This window comes from Bos indicus, chromosome 1 (genome assembly GCF_029378745.1).
Source record: "Bos indicus isolate NIAB-ARS_2022 breed Sahiwal x Tharparkar chromosome 1, NIAB-ARS_B.indTharparkar_mat_pri_1.0, whole genome shotgun sequence".
Lineage (NCBI taxonomy): Eukaryota > Metazoa > Chordata > Mammalia > Artiodactyla > Bovidae > Bos > Bos indicus.
The window spans coordinates 68,064,944-68,077,735 of NC_091760.1; the positions used below are offsets into that span (position 1 = coordinate 68,064,944).

The 12,792-nt window shown below is 50.6% G+C and overlaps 1 protein-coding gene across 1 annotated transcript in view; it reads left to right on the forward strand.

Annotated features, from left to right (window-relative positions):
- The window catches only part of PDIA5 (protein disulfide isomerase family A member 5), a 92,879-nt gene that overhangs the window by 35,588 nt on the left and 44,499 nt on the right, over positions 1-12,792 (forward strand). Inside the window, exons 6-8 of the mRNA XM_019956650.2 lie at positions 1,108-1,200; positions 4,163-4,223; positions 9,629-9,696. Of these exons, the coding sequence (XP_019812209.2) occupies positions 1,108-1,200; positions 4,163-4,223; positions 9,629-9,696 (222 nt within the window). The remainder of the gene's footprint in view (positions 1-1,107; positions 1,201-4,162; positions 4,224-9,628; positions 9,697-12,792) is intronic.

A 12,792-nucleotide genomic window follows, 5' to 3' on the forward strand; every position in this document is an offset into this window, starting at 1 on the left:
TTCTAGGAAATAGCAAGCCTCCCAGGTCGTCTGTGTGTGACCGGTGGGGGGCTGGATGCACAGCCTCACTCAGGGGTTTTTCCGTCCTCACCACAGACCTCCCTCCCTTCCCAGCACACACGTGGCACACCTAGCTCATCATCTGCTCACAGGAGTGTGCTCAAAGCGGGTAGATGTAATGGAATCTTGCATCCAGTTGCAGAACACTGAGGGCTTGTCTGATGACAAGGAGGCCACCTCTCCAGGGTTGGAGGGAGGCTCAGCTGGTTTTTGGTACCTGGTCCTGGCTCTCAGAGGCTTTGAGCGGCATTTCTCAGATGACTGTTTGAAAGTGAAGGGAATGCAGCTTCCGTCGTGTGGCTGGTGGGGAGGGGAGCAAAGGGACGTGTCCACCCCCCCCCCCCACATTCCTGCTCCATGTGTGTCCTGCCCAAGGGGAGCAGAGAGCTGAATCAGTTGTCCACAAGACAAAGGCTAGTTAAGCCCTTTATCCTGAAGGTCTTGGTCCGTCTAGAAAAGTGTCTAAGGAGAGAAGTCCAGCAACCAGGGGGCCACAGTTATGAGCACCCTGCCTTGGGGGGCTTCCCACTTGCGTCCCAGAGAGGGTGATGAGGATTTAATGCACTCCCAAACCAGTTTAGATCATGAAATACCAAGCAGGTTACAAGCAGGTGTGATTAACTTGCTTATGCCATTGACAGTTTTAATGGCTGTGTGAATGTGTAAGTATCTTACATCGCACGTGACTGGAGACCTTTATTCAAACTGGTCAGGGAGACTTTTTGGAAGAGATGAGATTTATTAGAAGCATGTGCCTCTGTTTTGAATAAGCCAACTAGTTGTCTCGAACTTTCTCTCTTGTCCCTGAAGAAGCATCGTAGGTGTCAGTGGACCAGAGTTAGTGTCATGTGGGATGCATTTTTAGGGTGCTTAGCAGTGCTGCCAGTGGGTGATGGCATGGCACACCTCAGTCGTTTGCCCATAGGCTGTGTGCCTCCGGTTTCAGGCACTGTAGTCTCCAGGTAGGGGATGGGACAGGTTTCTGATCCCCTTACCTCCTTTTTTCCTGGCTAAAATGAGTTTTCCCTTCTCTCTCCTTTTCCTCAGTCCATAGTGGCCTTTCTGAAGGATCCAAAAGGGCCCCCGTTGTGGGAGGAAGATCCTGGAGCCAAAGATGTTGTCCACATTGACAATGAAAAGGTATCTGATGGGCTTTGGACGCTTCCCCCCAACCAGGGTTCCCCAGGAGAGATGACTGAGGAACTGAGAAATAGGAATATTATGGGACCTCCAAGGGAGCCCTGGGCCAGGCCTTAACATTTGGTTTCCCTTCCGAGCTCCGAGATGGAAACAACAGGAGATCAGCTGCCTGGGACTTCTGTTCTCCACTGCCTTATATAATGTATTTTAACATGTGTACATTTTCCTTATAGGGACATTTAAATGTTTCTTTCTCATTATGTAATGTGGTTGTTGCCTTTATGTTTTTTGGTATTATTTCTAAGGTGGATTTTGTGTTTGCCTTTTTTCTTGTTGTTTAAAAATATCTGAGAGGTTTGGGTTGGATTTTCAGAGACTTGAATCAGGTCTTTACAATTCTGGGACACTGTGTTAATTTTGAACAAGTTCAGTTTCTGGGTTTGGCTGGGGTTGGGGGTGGAAGGGTAGTTCTGAAGTACAGTCTGCATACAACCCTGAACCTCTTCCTTTCGAAGCCTGCCCCACATGACCTAAAGGTGCCTCTTTGTCCACGGGTGCCTGTGTTTTTATCATGTGCACACGTGACCTAAAGGTGCCTCTGTCCACGGGTGCCTGTGTTTTTATCATGTGCCCATGTATGCCTTACTTGGTTGACTGCGCCTTCCTATTGGGATGGGCAAGAACTTCTTTGTCACATTTCAAATGGCCTGTGCAGCAAGCAGTGCTTTTTTGTAGATGGAGGGAGAACGTTCGTTTTATCCTGAGAAGATAAAACGTACGTTTTATCTTCCTCTGACTCCCTTCCCTTTTCATTTAAAATCATTGACTCTTGATGCTTGTTACTAGCTCAGAAGAAAATGATGCCATTTATACTTTCTGGAGGAGGGATCATGTGTGATCATCATGAGATAACCAAGTGGGCCTTTCAGATGAAGGTGTTTTGAATTAAGGCGCTGGGCATCAACATTTTGGGGATAGAAAGTGCCGGTGTCATCAGCTGGAAAAAGAAGGAGGAGGGGAGGAGGGCCCAGTGTCTGAAGGTGGTGGCATCTGTACCCATAGCCATGAAAAGACAGACAGCCTAAACCGATGATTTCTCCTGGGTGGATTTTATCATAATACGTGTTTTTAAAGCCTCTCAGACAAACGATTGCCTGCTGCCTCCTTCCCCCAAAATGTTCATGTCCTGAAACTCCTAAAACTGCTCTTCTGTAACTAGAAATATTAAGCAGAGATATCTTTTCCATGCCTGTAGGCAGTCTTCTTCTTATACTGTGTACTATTTTCTCTCATGTAGAAATATTAACTGCTTTTGTGCTAATAAAATCCACACATAAAATAACTGAAGTTCCAAATTCAGGTTTGAATTGCCGACTTCTGTTTGTAAACTTAAGAGTTCCACGCTTATTTGAAGGTAATTAAGCATCTTTGGATGTAATAAGATATTTGTTACTGTTCAGGGTATGAAACCAAATTGCTGCAGGCTCAGGAAAACCTTTTCTTCTCAGATCTTTTTAACAATTTTAGCTCCGGGGATTCCAGAAGATCATTTTCAAAGCATCCTCCACTCCTAGTCAGGGTCAAAGATCTTGGTTACTGCTTCTGTTCAAATGGATGCCTCTACTCTCTATATACATAAATAAGAGTTAACATTATCAGAATTGATTATGTACTGTTTTAAATTCTCACAAAATATTTTAATCTTTTTTCTCTTACTGGAAAATTATAACTAATATACGTTCATTGTTGAAAATTTAGAAAATACAGCTTAAGCATAAAAGAAAAAAAAAAATTACCCCATCCCTGCCTATTGAGAGATACTCACTGCCAGTATTTTCTGTAGCCTTCAGGCTTTCAGTGTAACACACACAGAAACATTACATTTTATATGCTGTTTTGTCACTTGCTTTCCCCCATTACTTAATGTGACATGTGCATCTTATTGTGACATTAAATATTCCTCTCCATCATTTTTAATGATGCAGTAGTATTCCATTGTGCAGGATGTACCGTCATCTATTTACCTAATGCCTTGTTTTGGCCAGGAAGCCTGCATTTTGAAATTTCCTCTTATTTTCTTTATTATTCAAGAGAGAAAAACCTCTAATTTTCTTCCATGGAAACTGGTTAGAGGAGCTTATTTTAATCAAAATGTGCTCTGTCATGGTGCTACTCTGCAGTCCTTGATAGATTTGCTTTTTCCCGAACATCATTGACTGGTTGGAAGAAAAGTCTCCTGCCCTGCTTTGCACTGAAGTCTCTCCATTAGCATTGTTGTGACCATTTGTCTTTTTACATTTATTATATTCATTTAACAAATGATTATATATTGCCTGATAACAAGCCAGGCGCCGTTCTAAGGGTTTTACAAATACAAATGATCCACTTAGCCTGTAGCCTCCTGGGGATGGGTGCATCTCATCCTTATGCTCCTGTGTGCACCATGGTCTTCTGGGCCCTGGATGGTTGGTAGCATGACAGGACTGGGCTGGGGAAGGTTCATGGGGCTGGGTGAGCAGGGTTGTGTGACGAGCAGATCCCTGCCTGGCCAAGTTGGGCCTCCATGAAAACAAGCACCCACCGTAGCAGAGCCGTAGATCATAGAACAAGAGACAGCCTCGTGGGGCCCAGTCGGGTCCTTGCAGTGTTTTCATTGTTGGGTGGGAGCTGAAAGTAAGGCTGGTAACCTGGTCCCGACTACCTCGTCCCGCCAGGTGGCCTTGGGAAAGCCATTTGTCCCCTCGGGCCCTCAGTTTCCCCATCTGTAACGTGTGAGGTAGCTAGAATAGATGGTCTCTGAGGGCCTTTCAGCCCCTGACTTGCTAGGATCTGTACTGCACTGCATCCCCCAAGTCAGACCGTGGGATTTCAGAAGTGCTTGCCGCACTCGACCCGCAAGGGTCCCCAGGGTGTCACCCCTGTCCTGTGCTGTCTCTAACTTGTGATGTTCTGTGTGCCTCAGGACTTCCGTCGGCTCCTGAAGAAGGAAGAGAAGCCGATCCTGATGATGTTTTATGCTCCATGTGAGTGCCTTTCTCCTCTGCACTCAAGCTGGACAGTCAGACTCTGGGTGGGGCCGCTGTGGCTGTGAGGGGGATGGAACACTAGCCCCCGGCCTCCCTCTGGAGCACCTAGGCCTGCCTAGTTGCTGTGCTCACCCCGTCTCTCTGCCTGCACCTCTTTCATTTGTCTGTGCCTTTTCATCTGGCCCTGTCCCTCCATCCACACCAGTTTTTCTCTCGCTGGCATTGGCATCCTTCTGTCCCCTTCCCCCGGCATCTGCTCAAGGTGCCTCCGCCTTCCCTGCCCTCTGCCTCCTGTGGCCTGAAGCCCTTGGCTGGCAGCTGTGCAGCCGGTGGAGCCGTGCCTCGGCCCTGGCGTGCTCTCTGTGGTTACCGCTGCTGACCATCCAGAGCCTGGCCAGCCTCGGGGCAGCCACACATCCAGCTGGGAGATCTGAGGGATCAGGACCAGGGAGAAAGGGGCCACTATTGGGGTCCAGTCTCTATATGAGGCTAAAGGTCGTGAGAACAGCAGAAGGATCACTGAGACAGTGAGCAGAGGACCTGGGTTCTAATTCCAACTGTGTCATCAATGAGCTAGGTGACCTTGGTCAAGTCCTCACCGCTCTGTGCCTCAGTTTCCATTTCTGAGAGGGCAGAAAGGGGCTGGATCCAAGCTGTGGCTTTCACACTTTTGACTGTATTTGTAGTATGAGTATATTTTACACAGCAGCCCTGTACACTGTAAGTATATAAACTATATATATAAGCTGCAAAGTTTCACTAAACTAGACTTACCCTTCCTTACTGCTTGCCATCCACTCTACCAGATGTGGAAGACCTGATATTTTCTTTTTTATTGTTTTTTTATTGGTTTTTCCTACTGCTTCATAACCCTCTAATAAAGGGTCAGCAAATCATGGCCTGGGGACTGGCTGCCTTTTCTGTAGATTAATTTTTGTTGGAACGCAGCCACATCGCTTCATGCGGCTCTTCACAGCATGTTGTCTGTGGCTACCTTCAAGCTGCAGCTGTGGAATGGAGCAGTTGTCCTCCAAGCCACAGATACGCCCCCATCTGGGCCACCTCTGAAGTCTGATTTGTCCCTACCCATGGATTGAAAAGCAAAGACCTAAAGGCCTGAGCAAGAGATGTGTGTGTGATGGGAGGTGGGTGTGTCCAGACATGTCTATGGCTTGAGTGGGTGGCACAGGGTTCTAGTTACTTTTTTTTTTTTAACTACAACAGGAAGTGGGATATACATATTGTAGTGTGTGTGTGTATATATATTTGAAATTTGTTTAATTGGAAGATAATTACAATACTGTGGTGGTTTTTGCCATACATCAATATGAATCAGCCATAGGTATACATGTGTCCCCTCCATTCTGAACCCTCTCCCACCTCCCTCCCTACCCTATCTCCTGGATTGCTCGGTGACCCCTACCCGGCCCCCCACCTCACCCCAGGACTGTGCCTGCCCGTGGAAAGAGGCCCTGGAGTCCCACTTCCTGTTAGATCTGGCTCTGCCCAGGCGGTCTGCACTTTAACCCCTGATCTTTCTCTCTATTAACGTTCACTGGTTGGTGTCACCCCTTTTTGTTTCTCCTTGTGTGCATGCATGCTAAGTCGCTTCAGTCGTGTCCGACTCTGTGCGACCCCATAGACGGCAGCCCACCAGGCTCCCCCGTCCCTGGGATTCTCCAGGCAAGAACACTGGAGTGGGTTGCCATTTCCTTTTCCAATGGATGAAAGGGAAGTCGCTCAGTTGTGTCCGACTCTTAGCGACCCCATGGACTGCAGCCTACCAGGCTCCTCCATCCATGGATTTTCCAGGCAAGAGTACTGGAGTGAGGTGCTAAGTCGCTTTACTCATATCTAATTCTTTGCGACCCTATGGACTGTAGCCTGCCAGGCTCCTCTGTCCATGGGATTCTCCAGGCAAGAATACTGGAGTGGGTTGCCATTACCTACTCCAGGGGATCTTCCCGACCCAGGGATCAAACCCAGGTCTCTTAGGTCTCCTGCATTGACAGGCAGGTTCTTTACCACCAGCGCGACCTGGGAAGCCCTTTGTTTCTCCGTGCAAGTGAAAGTCGCTCAGTTGTGTCTGACTCCTTGCGACCCCATGGTCTGTCCATGGAATTCTCCAGGCTAGAATACTGGAGTGGATAGCCTTTCCCTTCTCCAGGGGATCTTAGGTCTCCCGCATTGTGGGCAGATTCTTTACCAGCTGAACCACAAGGGAAGCCCAAGAATACTGGAGTGGGTAGCCTATCCCTTCTCCAGCGGATCTTCCTGAACCAGGAATCGAACCAGGGTCTCCTGCATTGCAGGCAGATTCTTGACCAACTGAGCTATGAGGCCTGCCCAACTGTGAATTGCTTCAGGAATTATCCTGCTCGCACAGTTCCTGAAGATGGGCCTCCTTTGGGTCATCTTAGAACGCTTCCGCTCTCAACATATTGGCTAAATGAGACTAAAACAGTGAGGTCAGTATGCAGTCCATGTCATGAGGCAGATTCACGGTGCAACTGGGCAGGCTTCAGTGTAATGATCTAGGAGTCTCAGAGAGAGGTCCCCTGGCAGTGTGCACCTAAGTGCGTGTGCCATCCCCTCCCCACCCCACAGCACCTCCCCAGGCTGGCGGGGTGACCATCCCCATCACAGGAGGCAGAGCTGTGAGCAGAATTATCTTCCTAGAGCAGAAAGCTAGGACAGAAGAAGCTAGGTTCCTTGTAGGTGTTACGGAATGATTAGTAGTGAGGAGGGAGGGAGGAAACTCGGAGCTGTTAACACTTGTGAGGGCCGGATTGGATGGCTTTCTGGGTCCCTGGTACCCCCAGATTCTGTGGGTACTGTTGTGCTCTTATACTGATCCTGTCAAGCCCTCGTGGCCTTATAATTCAGCTTATTCCTGGGAGTCGCTAGATCCCTCGCTGGGAGGTCCTTTAGGACTCTGTTCCTTTGATCATGACTAGGGTGAATGAACCCAGAGCCAGTGGGAACTTTTAGTTGTGACAAGAAATCTGGGTCCCCAGGACCTACTGAAGTTACTTAGTAAATGCTTGTTGACTGAACTGATGGGAAAATGAATGGGCTGGTGCTCTAAGCTTTGGGGTTCGAGAGTGGTCATTAGTCTTCTCTCTTTCCCTGCCTCCCAGTTATGTCAGCTGAAAGGTAAACTCAAATAAGGACCACCATACCTGCTCTATTTCTGGTAAAGTTCAAGTGGCAGCTGACCTGGCCCAGAGCTTCCTGTTACTCTTCCATTATCTCTCCCCTGCCAATAACCTCTTCACCTGGTGCTGCTGATTTCTACCCTGGGGACAGCTGGCTGACTTACCATTCATTTAGAGGTCATGGGGGATAATGTGATTTGAGGTCATAGGCAGAGCTGGGGGAGAGAGGCCACAGCTCTGAGGACAGGCAGTAAGTTCCGGACTGCAGAATGTGCCCTAGTGGGTGTCTGACTCCCCTATCTCATCAAGTCACTGGCTAAAGAGAGGGTGAAGGGCTCAAGTGTGCCCCCATCATCCTCCTTCCTGGGGAGTCAACTGACATCCCCGTTCCGGGTGGAAGTGTCTCCCCACCATGAACTGAGAGGCGGGCTCTCGGGCCCTGTGTTGGCAGAGCCTCCCCTCCTGGCGCCGGTCCTGCCCCCTGCCCCCGCCCCCAGGTGTTGGCTCTGCCTTACAGATGGGGAAACTGAGGCTCAGACTGCTCTCACCACTAGCCCCGGGTCACCCAGCAGCAGTCCAGGAGAGATGCAGACCTGGGTCTCACCTTCCCCGGAGCCGAGCTCCTTCCTCTGCTGCGTGACCTCCCATCCCTACCACGTGCATCTGCCTGGTGGAGCTTGGACATCCCAGGGAGCTGGCACTGCCTCCTCGGTTTCCGTTCTTCTCCCTGAATCCCCACAGTGGGAACAAAGCCCCCTGACAGGTGTCACATGCCTCCCTTCCCAGTGCTGGTGGGGACCACGCTGGTGGTGGCAGCTGCTGGGGAGAGGGGCCGCTTGTCCTCTGCGGGCAGACACTAAGGGACCGTGCTGCAGGCTGACCTCGTTGCAGCTCCCATGTCTCCCTGAGTCTGAACTAATGGCATAAACTTGAGCCCAGATGTGTGTCTGTCTGTCTGCTGGGCAGGAACGTCACAGAGGGGCTGTGGGCGTGTTGAGAGTTTCACATCAGAATATCCTGCACTGCGTCTTGTCTGGTAGATGCGGTGCTGGGGAGTTTCGAGCGGTCCCCGGAGAGATCTGAGCTGTTCACGGTCTCCACTGTTTGTATCTGGCGATGAGGGGGTGAGTGCTCCTCTCTGAGCCGTGTTGCTCTGCCCACGGCCTGCTGAGGCCTTAGCTAAACGTAGATCAGAGCTTGTCAGCCTGCTGCTGCGTGGCCCTGTCCCCACTGTGCCGTGTGGAGCTGACGTCCAGACTGACGTGGGCTTCCAGGCAGCTTTGGTGTCTGTGGCCTTCAGAAGCATCTCAGAGTCTGTTTTGCAGCAGAGCAGCTGTCAGGAAGAGTAACGGCCTTGTGTGTCAGAATTCCTCCTGTCTGAGGAAACGGGCTCATGTTCTGTGGGGTCAGTGCCTGTGTGTGGCTTGTTCTCACTGAAGGGATGGGGCAGGTTTAAATCAGAGTCTCTCTGAGGTAGTACTGGGTGTCGGGGACCTTGAGTCCCCCAGGTTGGGGGCTTCACCACCCAGGAGAGGAGTGTGACCGTAATGGACCAGAGAGGGTAGAGCCAGAGACATCACAGAGAACGAACGGCAGTGTCAGTGCTGGAAGGGGCCTGAGGCCATCTGGTCCAAGCCCCCTCATTTGCCGGGAGGGGCAGTAGAGAGAGGAGGTGACCTGTCAGGGTCATCGGGCAGGTCAACGGAAGATAAGAATGGAATGTCATGTCGGATCCTGGCCAGCGCTCGGCTGCCTCCTGTCATGGCGTGATTATCTGTTAATGAAGGAAAAGAGGCAAGAAATCCCCAAAGCCACTGTGTGTGTGGTTGTACGTTTTCCCTCCTAATAGCATTTGCTCCAGGTTCATCTGCAGCCCCTGGCTGGGCAGCGAGGGGAGGCTTTCAGCTGTGCATGAAGCGGGTGCTCCCCTGGCTCTCTGGATTCCTGTTGAACTCTTAACCCGCTCTCAGTTACTCAGTGCTTTGCTCTCCCCCAGCCACGTCAGGTTTGACAGTCCCGCACCTGTTGAGGGACTGCTGGGCTGGGTCCTGTTTCATGCCGTGGAGTTGGTCCGCTCTCGGGGACTGGGGCTTTTGCCTCTGAGGCTGTGTGTTCCCAGAGCCTGGGCGGTCCTGGCTTCTGGAAGTGGGATAAATGCTTGTTGGTAGAGGTGGGCCTGAAGGGAGAGAGGGCTGAGCACGGGGCCCATTGTAACCATTTCATTTCTCTCCTGCTGGTGACCAGGGTGCAGCGTGTGCAAGAGGATAATGCCACACTTCCAGAAGGCTGCAACCCAGCTGCGGGGCCAGTTCGTAAGTGAGGCACCAGGGGCCAGGCAGGGCTGGCTGCCGGCTCTCGACTTCTCCCTCTCACTTGGGGAGGTGGCAGGGGGAGGGGAGAGGGCACACTTTAAAATCATGAGAAGGACTTATTATGGCTGCCCCTGGCATGTGGTTCAGAGACCTATCCTCAGTGGATGTTGAAGACTCCTCCCCAGATTTCTGGGACCAGGAGAATTTGGGGCCCTTCGAAGGCCAGTGATGAAATAGCCAGGACGGTAGCAGGAAGCCCTGTGGTGTGCAGAGACCAGGGGCTGACTGTAGACCATCAGGGTCTACAATGCTGGGGGCTGGGCTCCAAGGCAGGCTGAGGCTCCGGATGCTGGGCAGCCTAGTGGCAAAGAAAGAGGGCACAGTGACCCCGGTGGTGGGCCCAGAGCACACGCGGGCCCACGAGGCAGCCTCCTGCCCAGGCATGTAGGGCTCTATGGTTCCAGAGGGACCAGGAGGGACATCGTCTATGGTGCAGGAGGGATGTCGGGACCTCAATGGAGCAAGGTGATGGGGAGCTGGAGACCCAAACACACCAGTTCTCTGAAGAAGTGTGCAGGGGGAGTGGACAGGAGACAAGGTCACCTCAGGGTCACCCACCTTTGGGAGACGGGAAGGCGAGCCACAGAGAAAACGAGGAAACTTCAGAGAAGTAGGAGCGACCAGGATGGTCAGTGAGGAAGGAGGGCAGGCCAGGGCGGCCAGACCTCATCCAGGTCTGAGCATCAGTCACTGACCCTGCTCGTCTCTGTGTTTCTCCCGCTGCCTTGCCAGTCTTATCTCTTCTGTGCCATAGGTCTGTCCATTTTCGCACCTACCACCAGCCACAGAGGTTTTGAGGTTTTTGTTTGGTTAGTTTTGGGTGTTTTGCCTTTTTTTTTTTTTTTTTTTTTGCTTTTTGGTGGCAGCAGAAAAATAACTGCTGACTCCTCTGGGAGCATGGAAAAGTCCATATGCCTTTCCTGAAAGGTAGTCGGGAGGTGCCATCTCAGTGGGGCAGGTCAGAGTGCTGCTACAGGACTTCTGAGATCTTAAAACTCATCCTTATCTTTATGGATCAAATTGGTGATTAGTTCAGAGTCAATTAAAAAAGTTTAACTGGCGGCCTCTGCTAGCCAGCCCCAGGATTGGGTTGCAAAGAGCCACGTGCTTTCTCTTCTGACCTCATTTCTCGGGTGACACCAGGGTCCTGCTTGTTCCTCACTAATGAATTTTTAGCAAGCTGCCTGGAGACGTTTGGCCCTGCAGCACATACATCACTCTGGGGAAGTTTCACTGCACATTCTGGGGCCTCAATACATACCATATTTTAAGATGATTTTGCCTGAAGGAAAGACATAATTACCTACAAGTTCTCACCTGCATAGGCTTCCCTTGTGGCTCAAATGATAAAGAATCTGCCTGCAATGCCGGAGACCTGGGTTCAATCCCTGATCAGGAAGATCCCCTGGAGGAGGGCATGGCAACCCACTCCAGTATTCTTGCCTGGAGACTCATGGACAGAGGAGCCTGGTGGGCTACAGTCCATGGGGTCGCAAAGAGTCAGACACAACTAAGCGACTTTCACTTTTTCACCCACATATCCTTAGACAACCACTCAGCTCACCCTCCAAACTCTGGTCCAGCCCCAGTTAGATCACAAATTAGCTGGCCAATCCCATCAAAGCAGGTAAGGTCTTGGTGCCAATTTCTAGCACCTACTAGAAGATTCTAGCTAATGCTGCATCTACCTGCCAAAAGCATTTTTCCAGGCCCCTCCCATGGTCCCCCAGAGCCTGTCCCTGCCTTGCATGGTCCTGTCTGCTCATCTTTGCTTATGTTCTGAATCACTGTATCCACAGTTGATGCTAATTATGAGAAGGTTTTCTAACTGAGAGATGAGTTTCTTGAGCATTTCTTCAGTACAGAGTATGGGCCAAGCACAGAGTAGGAGCCCAACACCCCTAATGAATCAAAGAATGGGCATGTGGCTTACCACCCCTGAGTACATTTTGTTAAGCTGTGTATTTACATTAAAAGTGACATTCTCCTTTTTAAAGGAAGTCAGAGCATCAGTTCCTAAGGACAGAGGCAAAGTAGGAAGGATGTTTGTGGAACAAGGGCCTTCTTTTCTGGCCCTGAGTTCACACTACGTTCATACAAAGCTCTACAACGTTTGCCCTGAAGATTACTTGTTAAGGGTTCAGTTCAGTTCAGTCGCTCAGTCGTGTCCGACTCTTTGCGACCCCGTGAATCAAACGCCAGGCCTCCCTGTCCATCACCAGTTCCCGGAGTTCACTCAGACTCACGTCCATCGAGTCGGTGATACCTGCTTCCAAAAAAGGAAAGAAAGAAAGAAAAAACAAAACAAAACAGTGCTCGCTGCTCCTGTTTGGGCCCAGGTCAGAGGGTCTGGCCGACTGACCCCAGCTTTGGCCAGGTGTTAGTTGCCTCTGTGTTACGTGAACTCATCCATTTCTTTGCTTCTGAATTTTCTTACTTGGGGCTTGTTTTGTTCTTCTTTCCCTTTGGTTTCTTAGGAAAGTATCTTTTGAAAAGTTTTCACCTTTCCTAGCTCCATGAGGGGAAGGGTCCTCGCCACTATGAACATCACCTACTTCAGGAGGTCCTTCGAGGCCAGGGCTCATGGTTGCAGCCGTAGCCTCCGAAGAACAGGGCAGCCAGAGGGGTGGATTCCTTTTTGACCTCGAACCTGGGGCAGAGATGGACTGCTTGTTCCCTGAAATCGAAAGCTCACCCCCTCCACACTGCTGAAATCCACTGGTTAGCACCTCCTATCTTCTCTTTGTCTCTGTCATCTTTGAGCCCTCTTTGGCTGGCCCTGTGTGTGGCAGGGGCTAGAAACCTTCCTCCTCGACAGATTTCTTGGGAGGCATCCAATCTGATGATGTCATTAAGGTGGAAGCCAGGCTGGGTCAGGGATGCACAGCCTTTGCCATTTTCCAAACTCAGATCCTCCTCTTCTTTTTTGCTGTCACTGAGTCATCGCATTTGTCCCATTTAGTCCCGCTGATTGACACCCTTAGCAGCCAGCACAGCTGCCAGAACGAGCCCATGCCTGCCCACCTCCTCTTCCCA